Here is a 23,509-nt window from a genome sequence, read left to right on the forward strand (position 1 = left end):
TGTCACTTAACAAAATTCAGTGATAAGCTGAGCCCCATACAAATTTTAAGTTTCCCTCGACCTCCTAGTCCCCATACTATTTAAAATTTTGTTGAACACTTTAAACAGAAAAAGAAAGGCAGTTCCCATTTGGGGCATTGGGAAACTAAATATATATTTCGTTGGGTTGCTACTTGCTAGAGCACATGAACATTTTCACTATTGGAGATGGTGGAGAGAGTTGTGTAGTACAAATCTGTGCGGAGCACATGATCATGTGGATGAATATGTTGGAAGATAAAAAGGGCATGCATCAAAAGTGGTGAAAAGAAGATGACAAAATATACATATGCAACCAAACAAGAGATAATGGTTCACGGGTCACTTACTATATATCCTGTCCTGTCCCTCCCAATTAACAATTGGAGTGCTACACATCCTGCCAACTCACACTCACGTTCTCAATTCAAGATAGTCATTTGAAGCCACCGCCAATCCACTAGTTTCATAGTAGGTAATAGGTAAGTCATTGTTCATCCCATGACTTTCCCTCTCACGAATTGTGATGTGAGCATATTCTAAACTAGAAGGATTAATAGAACATGGAAAGGATATGAATCATTCAATTCCAGCTTCCTTTTACTTATATTTATAGTTTGTTGTTTTGTAATATTCTCGTTTTAGTTTTTAGTTTTCATTTTTCAGAGATAGAGAGAAAAGATATGAAGAACATCTAAAAATAAGACCCTCTCTGTAAATCCTCAAAGAGGCTTGTGATATGTGCTGGCTCTGGAATAGGGTAGCCTTCCCTCCCCTAAACAGTTTACAAAAATGATGGTACGAATGATTTGGGAGAGGAAGAATGAATGAAACAAATTTGTTATTAGTTATCGTTTTATATAACATTTGATACCCATTTCTTGTAATTCTCTCCTTTCATCATTCATCCACTATTCTTTGTCCCTCCCATTCTGTCGTATATTTTCTATACTTCTCTAACACAAAAAATAAAAAAATAAAAACTAATATAATTATGTGGAGTCCACTAACATGAATGGGCACTTCTTGAGAGCAAGTTTGTTATGCTCTAAATGACTGCTAATTCACAAGCAACCTATAGAGACTAGCTAGAGAGCTAAGCTAGTTAATTTGAAGAGAGGTTTGCTTTGTTGTTTCATTTGGTGGCCGGCAGATACATATGGCTTCATCTTCTTCTTCTTATAGTTTTAAGAGCAGTTGGGTGCAAAGGTTCGTCCCCTTCTTCGTTGCGGTCTGGCTTTTCTTTAGCTATGATTGCCATGGAATAATTGGAGCAAATGCAGCCACAGCGCCTGTGAAAGTGAATGGCAATACTTCAAAGGTGGTAGACGCAATTAATTTCCATGTATACTATGGACAGACTTTCAAAGTCATCAAGAATTCCATTGACGGCAAGAGCTACCTTCTCATCCAGGTACCTTTTTCTTCTTCATATAATCCTCTATACATCCCTACTACTACACTACAGAGGGCTGCAGGTTAATTTGTCATTCTTCAGAATACATAAGAATATAATTAATTAAATAGTTTTACTTCTTGGAAATCATACTTAGAAGCTCCCAAATATATTTTAGCTTCCTTATTTGCTTAGCAAAAGAACCATGCTTTGCTGCTTAAAGAAGAGCAAGTGTTTAAATAATAAAAAATAATCAAAAGTGTTTAAATAATTGAAATTAGAAACCATGATTCAACACTGGTTCATTTGTGATAGAGTTTCAGCAGCACTTAGTGCTCTCGTATCGTATTTCTCTACAATACAAACACTCGCATAGTTAAGAATCTACTAACAATATCCTTAATTTATCAAATGCAGAACAATACGAGGATGGCAGCAAGGACAAAATATTGTACCTCGAGGATCAAATCATTTGTTATCCCATTATCAAATTATTCAATCGATGCCGATTATTTTCCAGGTATTATTGATTTCTACGGACTCCGTATTTTTGTGTGTATGGGAAAATTTAAAACAAATTGTGTGTATGGGGACGCCACTTGTACTAAAGCAAGTAAGGATGATGAAATTACTCCCAAAATTAAACTAGCACCTAACCCTTATGTGGGTCGAATTTTTTTTGTTTTTGAACAACGATATTATCTATATTAACGAAGTGGGAGAGTGGGATGTGGGTTGAAAATTAATGCAAGGAAGAGATATCTCCGCGTAAATCATGTTCATGTCCGGCAGGGATGATTCCTTTACTAGGCTAGTGTATTCTCCACGTTACACGTGATGGACTCACGTAAAACGATACATTGGGCCATACAAAGCCCAAAAGTCATGAACTAGTTGGATTCCCAAAAAAGCTTAGCCATGCAAAGCCCAGAAGAGCTGAATAAGGCAAGAGGGGTAGCCATCCCTACAATCATGGCTCAGACATAGGCTACGAGCACCAATGTTGTTAAGAGTCGTCCCTGAATGGGACTCCTAATTGGTGCCCCTCATCACGTCTCTCATAGTCAACCGTTGTTGGCTAAATGGGCGGGATTACGGGGGGTTTGAACTAATTATTTGGGGAGCTTCACGCGTTCCCTAATAAATCATCTTCAAGGTCATGTCTACCCCTATGTAAAAACATGACCATTTCCATGAAACCTATAACATGAGATTCATTCTTCCTAAAGTCAAGTCTAACTTAAGCATTGGAGAGGAGAAGGATAAATATTATGTGCCTACAAGAAACTAAGTGGGTTAGTCGTAAGGTAAAGGATCTAGAAAACTCAGGATTTAAACTATGGTATTCGGGCACAAATAGAACGAGAAACGGTGTTGGCATCATCGTGGACAAGACCTTGACACAAGATGTTGTAGATGTCAAGAGGGTAGGAGATAGAATCATGGCAATCAAGATTGTAATAGGACAAGAACTTATCAATGTGATTAGTGCGTACGCACCTCAAGTAGGGTTGGATACGAGTTCGAAGGAGAAATTTTGGGAAGACCTTGGAGACTTGGTGCAAGGAATTGCTCAGACGGAGAAGTTATTTATAAGAGGAGATTTAAATGGACACGTGGGCAGGGAGACAGGCAACTATGGAGGTTTTCATGGTGGCCATGGTTTTGGGGAGAGAAACGAGGATGGGGAAGCTATCTTGGATTTTGCAATGGCATATGATCTCTTCTTAGCCAACACCTTCTTTAAGAAGAGAGAAGAATATGTGATCACCTACAAGAGTGGGTCGTCAAAAACACAAATAGATTTTCTTCTAATGAGGAAAGGGGATCGTATAACTTGTAAGGATTGCAAAGTTATACCAGGAGAGAGCGTGGCTAATCAACATCGCTTATTGGTGATGGATGTACATATCAAAAGAGTGAGAAAAAAGAACAAGACTTGGAAGTGCCCAAGGACTAGATGGTGGAATCTAAAAGAAGAAAAACAAGCCATTTTCAAAGAGAAAGTAATCACCCAGTGTGTGTGGGATAGAGAGGGGGAAGCTAACCAAATGTGGGATTCCATGGCTAGTTGTATCCGAAAAGTAGCAAAAGAGGTATTAGGAGAGTCCAAGGGCTTTGCCCCACACCAAAAGGAATCTTGGTGGTGGAATGAGGAGGTACAAACAAAGGTGAAGGCTAAGAAGGAATGTTGTAAAGCCTTATACAAGGATAGGACCGATGAAAATGGTGAAAGGTATAGAAAAACGAAGCAAGAGGCGAAGAAAGCTGTGAGAGAAGCTAAGTTAGCGGCTTATGACGATATGTATAAGCGACTAGATACCAAAGAAGGAGAGTTGGATATCTATAAACTAGCTAGAGCAAGGGAAAAGAAGACAAGGGACCTAAACCAAGTGAGGTGCATCAAGGATGAGGATGGAAAGGTTCTTGCTACAGAGAACGCGGTTAAAGACAGATGGAAAGGTTATTTTCATAATCTTTTCAATGAAGGACATGAAAGGAGTGCTTCTTTAGGGGAGTTGAGTAACTCAGAAGAGTGTAGAAACTACTCTTTTTATCGTAGAATCCGGAAGGAAGAAGTGGTTGTAGCTTTGAAGAAGATGAAGCATAGAAAAGCAGTAGGCCCAGACGATATACCAATCGAAGTGTGGAAAGTTTTGGGAGAGACAGGTATAACATGGCTCACTGACCTTTTCAATAGGATTTTGAAAACGAAGAAGATGCCAAATGAGTGGCGAACGAGCACTTTGGTGCCTATCTACAAGAATAAGGGCGATGTACAAAATTGCATGAACTATAGGGGTATTAAGCTAATGAGTCATACAATGAAGCTCTGGGAGAGAGTCATTGAGCATAGATTGAGGCAAGAGACACGGGTTTCGGACAACCAATTCGGGTTCATGCCAGGGCGCTCAACCATGGAGGCAATCTATCTCTTACGAAGATTGATGGAAAGATATAGAGATGGGAAAAAGGATTTACACATGGTCTTTATAGATTTGGAAAAAATGTATGATAGGGTCCCATGAGACATTCTTTGGAGGATTTTAGAGAAGAAAGGAGTACGAGTAGCATATATCCAAGCTATACAGGATATGTATGAAGGAGCAAAGACTGCCGTAAGAACTCATGAAGGACAAACCGAAAGCTTTCTCATAACTGTAGGATTACATAAAGGCTTATCCTTAAGTCCTTACGTTTTTGCGTTGGTAATGGATGAGTTAACAGGACATATTCAAGATGATATTCCTTGGTGTATGCTTTTCGCAGACGATATAGTGTTGATAGATGAAACTCAGGAAGGGGTAAATGCAAAGCTTAACCTTTGGAGAGAAGTGTTGGAATCTAAATGTCTTCGCCTAAGCCGATCAAAGACAGAATATATGGAGTGCAAGTTCAGTGCAAATGGAGGCCAAAACGAGTTAGGGGTGAGGATCAGAGATCAAGAAATACCAAAGAGCGACCGTTTTCGTTACCTAGGATCTATCTTGCAAAAGAACGGAGAATTAGATGGAGATCTCAACCATAGAATACAAGCTGGATGGATGAAGTGGAAGAGTGCATCCTGCGTGTTGTGTGACCGCCGTATGCCACTGAAGCTCAAGGGAAAATTTTATAGGACGGCAATAAGGCCGGCGATGCTGTATGGCACATAATGTTGGGCGGTGAAGCATCAACACGTACACAAAATGGGTGTAGCGGAGATGAGGATGCTTCGTTGGATGTGTGGGCACACGAGAAAGGATAAGATTAGGAATGAGGATATCTGGGGTAAAGTAGGAGTAGCCGAAATTGAAGGAAATATGAGAGAAAATCGGTTACGGTGGTTTGGACATGTGCAAAGAAGGCCTACTGACGCTCCGATAAGAATATGCGACTATGGGACAGAGGTTCAGGGCCGAAGGGGTAGAGGAAGACCTAGGAAAACTTTGGAAGAGACCCTAAGAAAAGACTTAGAGTACTTGGATCTAACGGAGGACATGACACAGGACAGAACACAATGGCGTTCTAAGATTCATATAGCCGATCCCACTCAGTGACTTGGATTTTCCAAGTCTCCAACCGAGAAGTTTTCCTCACTCGGGAAATTAAGGGAACACTACCTCAACCTACATGCTCCACTCACAAAGCTTCAACATACAAGCTTCAACAAAAGAAAATTCAAAGAACCTAGCTAAGAAGGCTTTGGTGTATTTAACACAATACGTTGAAATGAAGGAAAGCTTATTTATTGATATCCTCGATAAGTTACAAATATGTACATATACTTGAGTCAAAATAAACAAACAATAGGGAGTCTTCACAAAGGTTGCTTATGAGAAGTCTCAGTAGTCGGTAGAGCCCCAGAAAGAGAAGGCACCGGAGGGGGATCATTCGGAGCCTCAGTACTGGACAGAACCCTAGAAGGATGAGGCATCAGAGGTTGATCATTTGGAGCTTCATTACACGGTACAGCCCCAAAAGACGAAGGCAATAAATGCCTTTGGAACAAACCCACAAATCTCTGATGATCAAGTAAAACCTGACCATCAGATTCCTTCATCTGGTCAAGCTTCCTCTTCATGTTTGTAGCATAGTCATGTGCGAGCCGGTGCAACTGTTTATTCTCATGCTTGAGCCCTCTAATCTCCTGTTTGAGACTCATCACTTCAGCCGCCAATGATTCAACTTGGCGGGTTCGAGCAAATAGGCGTTGGGCCATATTAGACACAGAACCTGCACACTGAACACTGAGAGCCAGAGAATCCTTAACAGCCAACTCATCAGACCGTTTGGAAAGTAGTCTGTTATCTTTGGGAGTGAAAAGGTTCCTGGCCACTACCGCAGCGGTCATATCATTCTTCATCACGGAATCCCCAACGGTAAGAGGACCAGTAGGGGAGACGAAGGATGGGCGCCATATGTTGTCTGGAGAAGGCGGGGCTGCCTCTTCAACAAGGTTCAAGTCAAAACGACGGTCGGAGGGGCCAGACATTTTCAAAGGTGTTGAAGAGAGAAGAGGTCGGACAAATCAATATCTTAGAAGTGCAAGAATGGAGCTTCTACTGGTAGATATTCAAGTGTGCTTTGGAACTTAATGTTAGCCCCTATAAAAATCTGCACTCGACGAAGCTTCAGAAATCGAAAAGGCGCCTGCTCAGAAATCGAAGAGGCGTTTGCTTTCTCAAAAGCTGGGCTGCTCAGAGACCACGAGGGTCGATCTCAGAAATCGAAGAGGCGTTTGCTTTTTCAAAAGCTGGGCTGCTCAAAGACCACGAAGGCCGACCTCAGAAATCGAAGAGGCTTGCTTTCTCAAAAACTGGGCTGCTCAGAGACCACGAGGGCCGATCTCAGAAATCGAAGAGGCACCTACTTTTCCAGCCTTGTCAGCACCTGTCACACGCACACTCAGCTTTGCGGAAATTATGGGCATTCTGTCGAAGATTTCTGGCGAAGTAGAAAGCACATGAATCGTACTGTTCAATCACCCACTTCCCACACGCAACAGTAGCTCATGGGTACCACAGATAACTTTGCCAAAGTTCTCTGACAAAGTTGAGACACGTGAAGCTTGCAGCTCCCACTACATCGCTCTGACCAAGAAGGGTAAAAGAATAGCAAAGAAACAACACTAACAAAGTTTAGACACATAAATTTTGAAGGTCTAGCTACCATATTATTACCCATAAGGGTAAAGGAACAGTACCACTGCTGGATAATTGGAAAGTCCCGGTGTGTCAACCTCTGTGCTTCGTGGCAAGGTAGACTAGCAAACATGCCCAACCTTTACTCACATTCGAGAAAACACTCCCAACAAGATTGCTTGCTCCAAAATCGAAGAGGCACCGCCCTCCGAATCTCGAGAGCCAGACTCCCAACATGATTACTTTCTCAAAAATCGAAGAGAGGGTAAAGGAACAGTACCACTGCTGGATAATTGGAAAGTCCCTGTGTGTCAACCTCTGTGCTTCGTGGCAAGGTAGACTAGTAAACATGCCCAACCTTTACTCACATTCGAGAAAACACTCCTAACAAGATTGCTTGCTCCAAAATCGAAGAGGCACCGCCCTCCGAATCTCGAGAGCCAGACTCCCAACATGATTACTTTCTCAAAAATCGAAGAGACACCGCTCTCCGAATCTCGAGAGTCAGACCCCCAGCAGGATTGCTTTCTCAAAAATTAAAGAGGCATCGTTCTCCGAATCTCGAGAGCCAGATCCCCGACAGGATTGCTTGTTCGAAAACCGAAGAGGCACCACTTTCCCAACTTCAAGAGCTGGATCTCCTTGGATAAAGCTTGTCTGCAATCTTCACACGCAACATCAGCTTTCTAGATACCACAGACCACTTTTTCAAAGTGCTCTGACAGAGTTAAAACATGTGAAGCTGGCAGCTCCCACTACCGTGCTATGACCAAGCAGGGTAAATGAATAGCATTATTACTTGATGTTAGGGAGACTCCTATATATGTCGACCTCCATCCCCAACGGACAGGCAGACCTGCAAAAATGCTCAACCTTTCCTCTTATCTGAGAGGGCACTCCAAACGAAGCCTTTCGAAATAGTCAGCTTTCTTTCCCCTCGATAATACCTTTGTAAACAAGCTATACTAGAGCAAGAATATCTCATATCATCAGGATTAAAAGCAACAGTATCCCATATCATGTTTTTTCCCTGTCTTTTCCTTTGGCCTTGTTCTTACCTGTAAGATAAGGAGAAAGAGAGCAATCAGTCAGCACTTGGAATCAAGCTTCGAGCCAGGAACTGACTTCCTGGAACCCCTTACCTGATTACTTACCTGGCATTGCTCTCAAGTACTCATCTTCAACATCTTAAGCTTCCAGGGAAGATACCGCATCTGCCTGAGGAACAGATAGGGCAAGTGAGAAGGATACAAGGAAGCATGTGGAGACAAGCGTAACAGCACACGCCGATACATCCACTACTCTGTCAAAAGCAAAAGTATCCCATATCAGCAGGGTCGAACGTACTCTAGATTTGATGGACTTGTTTTGACCCTCAAATTCTTCAGTCGGCCTTATACTCTGGAGGAAACCAGAAAACCCTCCAGCCCAGTTCAAGAATAAGCCTGTGGAAAGTTACTTCTTCAAAAGCAAAAGTATCCCATATCATCTCTTCTCATTTTTCTTCTCTTTATCCTTCATGCTGCCTGCAAAATAGGGAGAATGTGAACAATCAGCCGGAGCTCTGATTGTTTACCTTGTCTGTCACCTCTTTCAGCAGATCCCCTAGCTCAGCGACTTGGGGGACTCTTACTACATGGTTTGTATCGCGCTTGACCGAGCCTGAAACTACAAGTAAGCTTCAAGTGAAATTGATACATTACCTTGTGCATCTCCACCAGTTGCAGATACCACCCCTGGATGGAGGAAGAGTACTTCCAGAGAAGATGCCACATCTACCTATGAGACATATAAGGCAAGTCAAGACGATACCACACTCCGGTACTTAGAAGTTTCGTGGTTACGAGATCATTCTCCCACAATATATCATAATGTCATTTGTACTAAATCATTCACTTGTACTCACTAAAGGAGAGCTTGAACCTATGTACTTGTGTAAACCCTTCACAATTAATGAGAACTCCTCTATTCCGTGGATGTAGCCAATCTGGGTGAACCACGTACATCTTGTGTTTGCTTTCCTATCTCTATCCATTTATATACTTATCCACACTAATGACCGGAGCAATCTAGCGAAGATCACAAAAAGTGACCGTTTTCGCTACCTAGGATCTATCTTGCAAAAGAACGGAGAATTAGATGGAGATCTCAACCATAGAATACAAGCTGGATGGATGAAGTGTAAGAGTGCATCCGGCGTGTTGTGTGACCGTCGTAGGCCACTGAAGCTCAAGGGAAAATTTTATAGGACGGCAATAAGGTCAGCGATGTTGTATGGCACAGAATGTTGGGCGGTGAAGCATCAACACGTACACAAAATGGGTGTAGCGGAGATGAGGATGCTTCGTGGGATGTATGGGCACACGAGAAAGGATAAGATTGGGAATGAGGATATCCGAGGTAAAGTAGGAGTAGCCAAAATTGAAGGAAATATGAGAGAAAATCGGTTCCGGTGGTTTGGACATGTGCAAAGAAGGCCTACTGACGCTCCGGTTCGAAAATGTGACTACGGGACAGAGGTTCAGGGTCGAAGGGGTAGAGGAAGACCTAGGAAAACTTTGGAAGAGACCCTAAGAAAAGACTTGAGTACTTGGATCTAACGGAGGACATGACACAAAACCGAGCGCAATAGCGTTCTAGGATTCATATAGCCGACCCCACTTAGTGGGAAAAGGCTTTGTTGTTGTTGTTGTTGGTTATAGAGACACCATAGTAGTTATTCGTTCCCCACGGTACCAAGAAACCAGTTTTTCCTGCAAGTCAACAGTAACCATTTTTCTGTTTTGCACATTTTTATATTTTATGATCTTTTGTCTTTAATTCAAGCTAACTTTTAATCCCCTTCTAAATATCTTCTTGTAAAATTGCAGTTTCCTTTTTCGAGGTGAGGATTGCCAGCTCCAATAAGGCGTAATTCTCATACAATTTCTAAATATCTTGTATCAATTTCATTTTTTGTTCTTTTTGCTTTATTTTCTGTACCAATATTAATTTTGTTATGCAGCTCCTGGGATTACTGGGGAGCTTGAAGGGCATTACATCAAACTCTGTGGCTTCTCAATGTGTTTTGAAATTGTATGAAGCTGGAGAAATTGATTTGATTCCCAAAGGTGAGCCAGAACAAGTAGCAAAATTTGCAGCACATTTCATTACCAACATTGACCAACCACAGGCTTGCAATTTTGTCTCTTTTGTTCCTTATGGAGAGGATAACCCTTTGCAGGTAAGCACGTCATGTATGTATGTAACATTACATGTTCAAGTTTTCCTATGATTCATATATGCTATGGTATTACTCTTCATTTTGTTAAATGAGATCCTAATTAAGTACAATTAATTCTCCCACTCGCTCAAATAGAGATGTTAAGAAAAAAAACTTGCAAGAATAATAGTTGAAAAAATAGGCATTGTTATCAAGTTATATAGGAAAGGGTGAGATAATAAAAAAACCAAAAGAAACACTAATGTTAAATAAAGCAAACATTATCAATTTATCATGGTGATTATATATCTTTTCTCAAGCATATATCGTGGAAATTAGTTTGTCCTCAAAATTTTATGTATTTTTTTTTGGTTTTTTAAGAGTAATTAAGCGATTTTTCTTTCAATCCAATCAAATTTGTAGCAAATATGAATGAATGGGCGAGCAGGCCAATAAAACTTCATGCAGGTAAATCCACTTAAGAAAAACTCCAAGGAAGGAAAAAGAGGGCGGGCAGGCCAACATACCTAAATCAAGGAAAGAAAAGAAAGCAGCTAAATGCTAATATCTGATTTTTCTGTGTTCTTGATAGAGAGCAGAGTGGATCAAGTTCTTGGGAGTGTTTGCGAACGTTGAGAGCAGAGCAAATCAAGTATATGATGCAGTAAGTATGATAAATACCGTTCTCTTTACAGTCAATAAGAAACTACTGTATGTACACTGCAAAAATAGTTCATCTCCTTTCAATTTCTTTATATTTTTCATATTCCTTTTAAAATAACAGGTCATTACTTCTTAACTTCTAGAAACCAAGATACTTTCTGTAAGCTCTAAACGTGCAGGAAAACCCTAAGAAGTAAAACAATGAACTTTACTAACTATATATAAGCTTAAGATATATTAGGATAAAAATTAAATTAAATATTAAAATAGCTATTTTGTGACGACTTCATCCTAGTCAAAGACCCCATCATCGTATGCACCAATAAGACCACCAAAAGTCTTTGTGGCACTACACAGAAGTTGTTGATTTTCAAAGTATGTTTTGTATTTTCATCATAATATCATTACAATTGTACAACAATATATAAGGAGATTGACTTTTTGATTTACACCACAAAGGTGGCTTAGGGAAGACAACCGACCAAATGGTTTAGGGAAGACAAGCTCCTTGAATTAAGGAGTTGACACAAAGTTGATTGACACAAAGTTGTGATTGACACAAAGTTGACACAAGGTTGATTGACACAAAGTTGTGATTGACACAAAGTTGACACAAGGTTGATTGACACAAAGTTGATTGACACAAAGTTGTGATTGACACAAAGTTGCTTCCAATACGCCCCCTCAAGCTAGATCCAGGAGGTTTATGGATCCAAGCTTGGACAGAAGTCGCTGAAACTGATGAGAAGCCAAAGGCTTTGTGAAGATGTCGGTCAGTTGGTTGAAGCTTCTTGTAAAGTGTGTCTGAATCACCTGCGATTGCACCTGTTCCCGAATGTAATGGTTGTCAACTTCAATGTGTTTCGTTCGCTCGTGAAACACTGGGTTTGATGCTATATGCATGGCTGCCTGATTGTCACAAAATAAGGACATAGGAAGAGTTGTAGGAACACCTAAATCACACAGAAGTCCCTTGAGCCAGATCAACTCACACGCAGTTGAAGCCATGGCACGATACTCAACTTCGGCACTTGACCTGGCTATAACAGTTTGCTTCTTACTTTTCCATGTGACCAAGTTTCCACCGACAAAGGTATAGTAGCCAGTTGTGGACTTGCGATCGATGGCATTCCCCACCCAATTAGCATCGCAATATCCCATGATTTGTGTGTTGTCATTCTTCTGCATGAGGATTCCACGACCCACAGATCCTTTTAAGTAGCGTAAGATCCTTTTAACAAGGGTCAAATGCTCAAGAGTCGGGGAGTGCATGAATTGGCTCACAAGACTTACAGAATATATGATGTCGGGTCTAATGATTGTTAGGTAGATTAACTTACCCACCAATCACTAATAATGGTTGATATCCGTGAGTGGCGTGCCCTTCAAGCTAGGTTTATGCTTGCTGTCGAGATGAGTAATGGCCGGTTTAGCATCGCTCATGTTGGCTTCCTTGAGCAAATCCAAGACATACTTTCTTTGGTTAAGAAACAGCCTCTTGTGCGAGGTTGCCACTTCTATACCAAGGAAGTACTTCAATATCCCAAGGTCTTTAATTGCAAACCTTTGTCTGAGGGACTATTTGAGGTTGAGGATCTTGTCAGCATTATCACCCGTAATTATCAGATCATCAACATAGATCAGCACAACTAATTTTCCCACAGCTCATGTGCGAACAAATAGTGATGAATCGGCATTGCTGTTTATGAAACCAACACTAGTGAGAACTGAGCTTAGTTTGGCATACCAAGCTCATGGAGACTGTTTCAGGCCATAAATGGATTTGTGCAATTTTCACACCAAATTTTGTTCATTGCTTTGAGGATGCCCTGGTGGCAATTTCATATAGACCTCTTCTTTGAGATCTCCGTGCAAGAATGCATTCTTCACATCCATTTGGTATATGGACCATCCCTTGTTTACTGCCACGGACAATAGCACTCTCACGGTGTTCATTTGGCAACAAGTGCAAACGTTTCTTTGTAATCCACCTCGTATGTTTGAGTGAATCCCCGAGCTACCAATCTTGCTTTATGCCTCTCAATTGATCCATCTGACTTGAATTTGAGTTTATAAATCCATTTGCAACCCACAGCTTTCTTGCCTATGGCAAGTTTGGTGATACGCCAGGTGTTGTGTTGATCTAGAGCTTTAAGTTCTTCTTGCATTGCTTCCTTCCAAACCTCTTGGTTGTTGGCCTCATGGAAATTCTAAGGCTCCTTGTAACTTGATATGGTGCTTAGGAATGTAGCATGGGCTGGTGTCACTCTTGTACGACACACATTGGGAGATGGGATGTGTGGGTTTGTAGATGACAAAGTCTTGAAGTCTTGTGGGAGTTTTCCTAACACGCATTGGATTGCGTCGAGGAGCAGGAAGAGTTGTCTCACACTCGTTCACATTTTGGACCGTATTGTGAGGGTCATCTTGATTATCACCATTTTCATGCCGTGTACCATCAGAGTGAAACCCTTCATTGCTACTTTCATTGAGAGATGTATCAATGTTGACATGACTGGGATCTTGTTGTTGAAGAGCCTCAAGTTCGATTCTTGGTAGTGGGAACACATCCAAGATGTCATCCTCTTGACTTGTGATTTCATGTGTCTTGCTGAAAAAAAGATTAGTTTCATGGAATCAAACATCTTTGGACACAATCAATCTTCTTAGTTGAGGCTTATAACACTTATATCTTTTTTTTGTCGATGAATAAACAAGAAAAATACATTTAACAGCTCTACGATCCAATTTATCTCGGTGATGAGATTGAATATGCACAAAACATATGCAGCCAAAAACTCAAAGGTGTGAGAGATCAATTTTACTTCCTTTCATGACCTCTAGGGGAGACTTGAAATCCAAGACTCGGCTGGGTAATCTATTGATGATATAAGCAGCTGCCATAACCCCTTGGGACCAAAATTTCTTTGGTACATTCATTTGTAGCATTAGTGCTCTTGTTTTTTCAAGTAAGTCACGGTTTTTGCGTTCGGCTACACCATTTTGTTGAGGTGTGCCAACACAACTTGTTTGATGCATGATGCCATGAGTGCTTAAATATTGTTTCATGATATGGGACATATATTCGGTGCCATTGTCAGACCTTAAGGTTTGAATTTGAGAGGATAAATGGTTTTTAACAAGGTTATGAAAGTCCTTAAGTACTTCCATAACTTCATTCTTAGACTTTAGAAGATACAACCACGTGACTCACGAGAAATCATCAACAAAGATCACAAAATATTTATAACCATTAAAAGATTCACTAGTTGGTCCCCATACATCTGAATGAACTAGTTCAAAACACTTACTAGCCCTGGACAAGGAAAAGTTAAAAGATAATGTAGTGGCCTTAAACAAGTGGCATGTTTCACATGAAATAGCATCATTCCCTAAGTTTGGAAATAAAGTTGACAAAATGGGTGGAGAAGGGTGAGCTAAACGTTGATGCCACAATTGATTATCTTGAATGAGATTGAACTTGGCTTGGAATCCTCTGGGATTGCTTTTTGATATGTAATAGAGACCTTCTAAATAAAACCCTTCACCAATCGTCTTCTTGGTGGCACAATCCTGAAAGATGACATTGTGAGGAGAAAATATAGCTAAGCAATTCAAGGTATTTGTGATCTTTCCCACAGATAGAAGTTGAAATGGGAAGGAAGGTACATACAAAGCCATTGATTCAATTTCATCTGACATTATTTTTATTTTTTCCTTTCCTAAAACCTTTACACTCTCACCATTTGCAATTGAAACTTGGGAAGGATTAGTGAATTTTTCAAACTTTTGAGACTTAGACACATGGTTAGTCATATGATCTGTGGCACCCGAATCTACAACCCAAAAATCATGCAACATATTTATTTTAAGAGCAGTTTTAAAGGCTTTCATGATACCTTGCATGTTCTCTTGGGGTACGGGTTTCGTGTCTGCCAAGAAACCCGCAAACTTGCCGAGCAATGCCGTCGTGTTCCCTTTTCCTATGCTGTCTGCACGGTCAATTCCAGCCTCTCCTTTCTTGCCTTGAATGTAAGACATAAACTCATTCATGAGTTCAGCTGGATTCGCTGTGAAGTTCTTGAATTGATCAGACCCATTAGAGTTGGAGGCAGACGCATGATTTGCTCGATGTGTAGTACGATTCACCCTTTGTAAACCCTTGTTGTCCTTCATGAAGTCAGGCTTTAATTCTGGGTGTAAAATCCAGCATGTGTCTTTAACATGACCTATATTGTTGCAGTGTTGACACTTCAAGTTCGAATGCTTTCCTTTGTACTTTCTCTCGTTGGTTAGATAGGCCCTAGCCTCAGGTACACTGGCCATTATACCCATGTTCATGACTTTCCTCCTTACTTCTTCACGTTGGATTGTTGCACATACACTGGTGAAGGAAGTTCAGTGTTCATGAGTATGTGACATCGTAAATCTTCATACGTTGAATCGAGACTGGACAAGAGGCGAAATATATTGTCTTCTTCTGCTTTCTTTCGTAGCAGTGCTGCATCGGTTGTATGAGGGCGATAAATTTCCAACTCATTCCACTTGTTTTTCATGCTTCCTAGGAGTTGCACAAACGGCTTGCCATCTTGTTGCAGATTGGAGATGTCCTTCTTTAATTGGAAAACCCTTGCAGCATTGTTCTGGCTGTCATACATTTCGTTGACCGCCTCCCATAGCTGGTATGAAGATTCAAAGTAACTGAATATTTCAGTTAATTTCCGTTCCATGGAATTCAGGAGCCATGACATAACTAGCTGATCCTTGTTAAGCCAGGATTCATAGGTTGGTGAGGAAGCATCAGGTATTTTGATGCTTCCATTTATGAACCCTAACTTGGACCTTCCACATAGAGCCAGACCAAGGCAAGTAATTAAACTCATTCAACACGACTGAGCTTAATCTTTGATTTGGGTTGACATCCACCTCATGCACATTCATGGAGGAAATCACATGTGAACTTTCAGCTTCTAATCCTAACGAATTGTCTTCGGTCATTTTGAAGATTGAACACGCTCGGATAGTAGTACAGCAGAGGCAGGTTAGATTTCCTGCTCTAATACCACGTTGATTTTCAAAGTATGTTTTGTATTTTCATCATAATATCATTACAATTGTACAACAATATATAAGGAGATTGACTCCTTGATTTACACCACAAAGGTGGCTTAGGGAAGACAACCGACCAAATGGTTTAGGGAAGACAAGCTCCTTGAATTAAGGAGTTGACACAAAGTTGATTGACACAAAGTTGTGATTGACACAAGGTTGATTGACACAAAGTTGATTGACACAAAGTTGCTTCCAATAGAAGTCATGAGTGATCATTGGTCTGGTGCTTCGGGTGAAATCAATTCCCAAGGTGTGTACAGGGGATACATATTCACCGCAACATAACTAGCATTTTCAACTTCATGTTGCCAAGTTGCAAAGAACAATCCAAAATAAGGCAACCTATTTCAGGATTCTCCCCGCCTTACAAACTTGCTTCCCATTGTTATTGTCATTATATATTAAAAGTTAATATGATTTGTGTTGCACTAACAAATCATTTTTTTTTAATTATGCAGGTTACACAGAATTATCAATGCTTGACCAAACTTGCGAAAAACAGGACATCTTTCAAACCAACAGTAGCATGGATGGAGTACGATAATGTTAGTCGCAAGCACACAAAATTTCAGAGAGCAATAATAATCTCTTTTTGTTCTCCAACACTATTGAAAACCTTGGTTGTTTGGGAAGAAAGAATTAAAGTCTTGCATGAGAAGATTGTTGCATCAAATTATTAATAGGGAATTTGCATACTTCTACGTATAACATTAATTAATTAGAGTTCATTTATGCAGGGTGCATGGTCTTTTGCAAAGGAAACATACAAATTGAAGGTCAGTAATTTTCGGGTTCTTTAAAATTCAATCTTTTTCAAGGACTAATGTTCAATAATCTCATTAAAATATAACCCAACGTGAATAAAAACAAAAATCATTTTATAGATCAAAGATGAATTAATTATTTAAACTGGCATTCGTGTGTTCAACTTTGGAACATGCAGTATGTGGAAGACGCATTTGGTGAAAATGTGGATGATTCTATCAACAAGAATACCTACAACATCTCTAGTCCTGACGATTTGGATGCACTGCATGCCATCCTATGTGTGAGTTCACAGTGTAAATTTTAATCATGAGCGCTCAAGCCCTAACTAGTTACACGTGTCACAATTACTTACCTCAGTTTATTTCTTCATGTAGACCGTGGATGTGGTTATTGATGAAACATACACTTGGGATCCAGTTATGTACAATTCATCAACGTTTCTGCAAAATATAAACGTGGAAGATCATTCTTGTTTTGCTTTCCTCTCTAACCAAAGCATTTGGAGATACGATAAAAGAGTTCAGAACTCAACTGCCCTTGGTGAGTGTTTTTATACATATATTGCATTCTTTTTTATATTTAACGTTGAATTTTTTATTTTTTTAAAGGCAATTAAAATAGGATAACGATTTGGTCTTAAGCAATTGAAATGATAATTTCACTGTGTGCTTTATATTTTAATGAATAATTATTTTCTATACCTTGTTATCGTTGAAATATTATTTTTTTATACTTGAAAAATAGTGCATAATTGGCATCTGTATTTGCATGTAAAGACTGGTACAATGGAGCAATCTCCCAGCCTCAACTGGTCTTAGCAGATCTCATTGAAGTACTGTTCCCTACCGGAAATTATACAACAACATACTTCAGGAATATTGCAAAGGTACGTAGATCATCGTCTGATAAAATCGCATAAAATCGATTTTTTTTTTTTTTGTAAAACTCGTAGATTTAAGCATCTGAACATGCAGGATGACGGGCTTGTGAACATAACTTCTGAAATGTGTGACAGAGATATCTCCTCTGCAATGGAGCCTACATTACCAGCTTGTGCATAACTTGCTGGTTGCATTTTTCTATTTCAATTTGTGGCCGTTGAATTTTCCCTCTACAAGTTTTAGGACATTCTTCTGCTCTATTGCTTTAGTCAGTTACTTTTTTAGAAGTTCAAAGGTATAGAAGGGTTAAATTTCTTGATATATCATTGTTAAATTTCTTATTGTAACATGGCCAAAGGCCCACATAATAATACTAGTATTAGTTTTTCTGCAAGTGCCTTCGCATATGTAAAACGATTCTTTTTTATTTTTTATCACAACGTGCTACGAGCAAGTTACAGTTTTTAGTGCATTAATCTTTGCAATCACTCATATTTGAAAAAATAATAGAAATTGGTTCTTTTTTTCTTTTTCTTTTTTTTGCACACCCTCTGAACTCATTTGTTCAACTTACTATTGTAGCAAAACAAAATCTTGTCAATATTATTCTGCAAAAAGAATACTACTATTACTACTTTTTAAATAGGTTTATTTTTAGTTACATTCTTTAAAACTCGATTTTTGATCCAATTTTCTATCTTGAAATTCAAAAGCTGTCATTTTACTCCTTGCAAAACAATTTTGACATAATAGACAAAATCTCATAAGTAAAGCAAATATGGAGACTTAATGTGCAAAGTGACAACTTTTGAGTTTCAGGGGAAAAGTAAAATCAAAGTCGAGTTTCAGTAGGTGTATCTAAAAATAAGCTTTTTAAATATTGACATGAACTTTTGATCATATTATTACTTTAGTGCAGACGTTGGCATTGTCATATTAGTTAAAACGGATGTCCTTCTCACTATGCACTCGAGTTCGAATCTTCCTCATTACAGTTTAGATTAGTTCAAATCTTCCATCACTATGTACTCCGCAATATATGAAGATCCTCTTATGTTACTGATTCTCATATACTGTAACAAGAAATTATTTTGATTTCACCTGCAAGTCTGCAACTCCCGTAAATGTCCAAATAAAAACCTACAAATAGAAACCTCCTAGTAAAACGCAATCCCAAACAAACTTTAGTAATTCGTCCAAAACGAAAAATCTATGCAATGCCATTGCTCGAAATTCATATGATACACAACTGCAATACAATATTTACACAAATTGGTCCTTTTAAAGATCTATAAATAGCAAAATAAAGCAAAAGATCCAAGAAAAACATATAGAAATCTCGATCTGGCCAGCCTAATGGCAAAAAAGATTGTCCCAAAAAAGATCGAAGCGGATACTAAGATGCATGGACGGACTTCTAGTATATGTGTCCTCCTGATGCACTCCTGTTCCAAGACAAGTACGATATATCCCCAAGAGGCCTGCACAAAAAGGGCGAAACAATTTCAAGCACATCTCAGTAGTAGCTTGGGCATAGATACAACACTGCCGATTGTGTTCGATATATAGGGACAGTAATCCACTAAATATTGGTTTCGTAGAGGAATTGATCCATTTTAGCAAAAAGACCAGTGTAAATTTACCGTAATTGTCTAAAATAGAATCAAGTTTTAGTTGATCATTGCAGACTGTATGACCTGTGAAATAATTCACGTACCTTGGCTTGATCAGATAGAGAAGTAGGAATGCTAGAGCCAAGAACAAACACAGCCCACCAACAGTAAGGTATGCCACGCCTAGTAGATAATTCTTTCCGCCAATCCAGCTTGCAGTTGAAAGTACCAACTTCTTATTGCCACGGAAGCTGTAGGTGTTATAATTATTCTCTATTGTCACAGTTACTACAGCATCGGCTTCAAGGTCCACTTCTATTCTCCCGTACAGTTTTCTGAAAGTTGGCAATGCTGCAGTTCGCATCCAAACCATAAGATCTTCTTGTTCACTCAGCTGTTGATCGCAGAACAAGAAAAGGATATTAATTTAAAGCAACAAAATAAGGATGGCAAACAAGGGGAACAAAAGACAGAAAGTAGGTGAGAAGATTTACAGGTATGCTAGAATTCAGTTTTGCTCCTCCAATCAAACCCTCGCTCTGAAAATTCTTAGGGTAGACGTCTGAGCCAAATTTGTTCTTTTGGTCACTTTTCCATGTGATGTCCTTTTTGCTGACTCCTAGTTGTTTGTTATTCACTGAAAACTTGTATGTGTCGTTAAACAAACTCCATGCAACGAGACCACACGGAACAATTACACCCTTTGTTGTATAGCGTTCAGGAGCACAGTCATCTGTTTTATTTTCATTGGACTTGCTCCGCAATTGCTTGTCGCTTCTACTTTTAACATATCTGGAAACAATAATAAACATACTACATAAGAAACAGAATCATAGTATTTCAGAAATTCAGAACTAGAGGGATAAGGGGAGAGGGGGTCGGTGGGGGATGATGTTTTATAGTGTGGCCTTTTCAAGTTCCTAATAAAAGTTTTCTAAAATTCCTGTAATAGAAATGCTACACATATAAAATGCTACAGAAATGATGTCCTAAGTAAATTGACAACTTCATTTTTCCATCTAAATAAATTCTACACACAAATGTAGGCATCATCATCTCTACATATACTCTGATTAGACAGAGTAGCACCACGAATCAGGTGGCAGGTGAGTGTTTTAACTTGTCGAACATACCCTCAAGAATAACCTACACTGGACAGAAATGATTTGGTTTTCCTTTTAGTTTCAGATAACAATTACAGTTCATCATTCGCATTTACGGGTATGTATCCACATATTGCAGGAAAATTTGACTACCTATGGAAATTGTCTGTAAGGGGACCTCATGTTTATTTTCAGATGTTTGGTGCACAGTACTGGCAAAGAGAAACAGAGGTTTCATGCCCCTTCCATGAATGTTTTATATCAAACAGCCATGTTCATGTCCATGCCATATATTCCATACGAAAAAAAATGATAGTTGACAAGAAAATTTTTACATACCGGCGATGATTCTGATAGAAGTGATCAAGCTGGTAGTAAATGTAAACAGGAGATTTCATTTGTTTCGGAATCTGAAAAACCACCAGTAAACGCACATTATCAGAAGTATGTCTTATCAGCCAAGAAAAGCAGATAAAGACTTTGCAAAATTAGCCTAAACATGACACTGGCTGAGGATCGTACTTACAGTGAGTCTCCTAATGCATGTCTTGTTAGTTTTACTACTCTGAATATATGCAAGCATATTATCCGCATATTTAAGAGGAATGCAATCTTTGTCATAGTGGTGGACGACTTCCACCACCTGCATGTTAAACAAGGCAAAGTTTAGTTTCATGCTCAAGAATAATCAGCCGCCACTGTCCAAACTTCACGATAAGCACTACATAAAGGATGTGAAGATATAATACACGCTCTGATGCAAATAAGGAAGCAAGTCCAATTGGTATAAAGACAATGCCGATGGCGACAAATATTAAAATGACCTGAAATCCAAAAAGGAAACACATTTAGAAACCAAAACACATAACACTGAAGCAAAATCTGCAACTGAAAAAAAAATAAATAAATAAATAACAAAATGCAGTGTAACCTATACCGACGCTGGTGTTAAAATTGGTTTGCAAGCTGGAAGCTCTTGCTGTGTGAACTTGGAATCTGTAATGCATCATAGCATGCACCAAGCATATTACTTTCGTTAGAATAACGCTTTAACACCAGCCCAAAGGGACTGGATTATGCCCAATGAAAATCTAACTGCATCGACTTTTATCTGTTTTTATATGTTTTCATGAATATATAGAAAATATGTTGCTGGATTCCTAGAAGAAAAGGTTGTGGTTTCTTCATAAACCAAATAAATTACCCAAGTGGATAGAACCCTCCTTTTTAACCCATTGCATCCCATCTTCGTACCCTCCCACTTTCCCCTAGTTTAGATGAATTTAGTGCTAGATTATTCTATCGTATGTCAAATAATTACCAAATAAAGCACAATGAAGAAATAAAACATCCACATTCAAGCGTCCAAATAAAAGTTAAGCCGAAAAAAACGATGGGAAAATGAAAAGTAAACCAAATTACATAAACAGAGACATGCATTCATCAACACAAAGGGAGAATGAAACAAAAGGGAGTTAGAAAACGAACATTTGGGTTTTCTGGATTTCTTTTTGGTAGAGGAGGTTGGATTTGAGGCTCCATCTTTTGCTTCCATCTCCACGATCCCCTCCCTCTACAATGCCACTATTATTCACACAACAAAATTTGATAAATTGAGGAAAATGGAAACAACCCTTTTGAATTCGACCAAAGAAATAAGAACCCTTTTGGAAATTTGGCAACTTTCTTTGTTCTACTGCAAATTTGGAAGCATGGGAGGATCAAAGTTTTTTCTTTTTGTTCGTTAATCTGAAATCCCACTTACCACTTCTTTTTCTTTTTTGATATTTTTGTGCTTTTTTTTGGGTAGTTGATTGGTGATTTGGTGTGGAAGGTTGTTAGGAAAGACAATGGAACGAAGGATCACATGTGTGCAGCGTGTGCATTTTGGTTGGTTTTTGTTTGATTTGGCAGGAGCGCAACAACCGGTCTTGCATCTCCTAAATCCCGACCTAGTCGTCCTACCAGTCGTATGTTTATTCTTAGACACTCTCCCTTTTCTTTTCTTTTTTTCGGTTGACAACGGGACATACGTTTAAAAAAAAAAAAATTATATAAGAATATAACGATACTATGACACTTTATTTATATCTGCAACTAGGACGACAAAAAAAAGGAGTTTGCTAAAAAAAGATTGGACCTAAACTGCATGACAAATCCAAACGAGCCAAATCATCATCAACAAAATTCTTTTCACGATAAATATGACAAGTTTCATAAGACCAAGTTTGGCGCATAGAGGCACGAAAATTCAATTCTAAATTTTCCAGATGGTGATTATCCACTTTTGCATTTAAAATCAATTATACTGTGAGTAGAGAATCTGATTACACCATAATCTTCTTAATTTCTTCCATGCAAATTGCAGCCTAATAATGTGACACGCATTATCTGACCTCGACCATTACACAAAAGCCAAAAACCCATGCTGCCGACTAGTTTATGAGGACTGCATTGAGAGGTTGATCACTCTCTTTTTATCCTTTTTTTTCTTGTCTTTAACTTATCACTTTTAATTTACTTTATATTTATTTTCGGTTGGATTAAACACCAGAATGATTATCAGAGATTTGATTTCCGTTATTTTGATTACCAAGTACCAGATGATTCATATGTTTATTTATCATTTGATTTGATATCAAACACATCTATTTAATCTTCGTCATTGATATCAATCAAAGGGTGAGTGACCATGTACTCTTTAGTCACCTAGTGAACAAAGAAACATTTTTGTTTCATATTTTCTCTTTATTTCTTTGTACTTATGTTATAGTTTCTAATCATAAGATTTAATAAATCAACCATAAACAAATAACAACATATGAGAGGTGGAGGAGAAAATATAATATAGTGAAAATCATAACCCCTATTCCACTAGTAAGACTGTCGGAGCATGACATGCTGAGCATATGATTTGAACAAGGATTATCTCCCTTATTTTTTCTTTCTCTTTTCTCCTCTTGTTTGAACGCTCAAGATTTCATCTTTGGAGAAAGAGGAAAAAAAAACAAAGAGTGAGAGAGAGAGAGAAGAAGAAGAAAAAACTATGAGAGGAAGTGAGGGAGGAGAGGAAAAAAGGGAAGGAGAGAACCCCCGATAGTTATAGAGATTAAGGAGAGAGTGTGCTTA

The 23,509-nt window shown here is 39.0% G+C and overlaps 2 protein-coding genes across 2 annotated transcripts; one reads left to right on the forward strand and one right to left on the reverse strand.

The window, feature by feature from the left end:
• Positions 1-474: 474 nt before the first annotated feature.
• On the forward strand, positions 475-18,136 carry LOC126612517 (uncharacterized). Its single transcript, XM_050280944.1, has 11 exons — positions 475-1,432; positions 1,832-1,934; positions 9,909-9,922; positions 10,043-10,261; positions 10,833-10,904; positions 16,474-16,560; positions 16,753-16,791; positions 16,959-17,063; positions 17,158-17,323; positions 17,560-17,669; positions 17,758-18,136. Exons 1-11 carry the CDS (start codon positions 1,178-1,180, stop codon positions 17,842-17,844), a joined length of 1,257 nt encoding a protein of 418 aa, XP_050136901.1. The 5' UTR covers positions 475-1,177; the 3' UTR covers positions 17,845-18,136.
• A 719-nt stretch (positions 18,137-18,855) lies between these two features.
• LOC126612518 (ALA-interacting subunit 5-like) lies at positions 18,856-22,281 on the reverse strand. Its single transcript, XM_050280945.1, has 9 exons — positions 22,146-22,281; positions 21,869-21,964; positions 21,318-21,376; positions 21,130-21,204; positions 20,907-21,023; positions 20,720-20,790; positions 19,772-20,069; positions 19,382-19,671; positions 18,856-19,145 (listed from the first exon to the last, which is right to left on the reverse strand). Exons 2-9 carry the CDS (start codon positions 21,933-21,935, stop codon positions 19,082-19,084), a joined length of 1,041 nt encoding a protein of 346 aa, XP_050136902.1. The 5' UTR covers positions 21,936-21,964; positions 22,146-22,281; the 3' UTR covers positions 18,856-19,081.
• Between the last annotated feature and the right edge of the window lie 1,228 nt (positions 22,282-23,509).

The sequence above is a fragment of the Malus sylvestris genome, chromosome 17 (assembly GCF_916048215.2).
Source record: "Malus sylvestris chromosome 17, drMalSylv7.2, whole genome shotgun sequence".
NCBI classification, from domain to species: domain Eukaryota; kingdom Viridiplantae; phylum Streptophyta; class Magnoliopsida; order Rosales; family Rosaceae; genus Malus; species Malus sylvestris.

What these genes read in the sequence shown, in the direction of transcription:
- LOC126612517 (XM_050280944.1), top strand. Translation starts at nt 1,178, where the DNA reads ATGGCTTCATCTTCTTCTTCTTATAGTTTTAAGAGCAGTTGGGTGCAA. An exon ending in CATGGATGGAGTACGATAAT is followed by an intron (nt 16,561 to 16,752) that starts GTTAGTCGCAAG and finishes TCATTTATGCAG; the next exon opens with GGTGCATGGTCTTTTGCAAA. An exon ending in TCAGAACTCAACTGCCCTTG is followed by an intron (nt 17,324 to 17,559) that starts GTGAGTGTTTTT and finishes TTGCATGTAAAG; the next exon opens with ACTGGTACAATGGAGCAATC.
- LOC126612518 (XM_050280945.1), bottom strand. Translation starts at nt 21,935, where the DNA reads ATGGAAGCAAAAGATGGAGCCTCAAATCCAACCTCCTCTACCAAAAAG. An exon ending in CAATTTTAACACCAGCGTCG is followed by an intron (nt 21,205 to 21,317) that starts GTATAGGTTACA and finishes TTTGGATTTCAG; the next exon opens with GTCATTTTAATATTTGTCGC. An exon ending in AACTGAATTCTAGCATACCT is followed by an intron (nt 19,672 to 19,771) that starts GTAAATCTTCTC and finishes TGCGATCAACAG; the next exon opens with CTGAGTGAACAAGAAGATCT.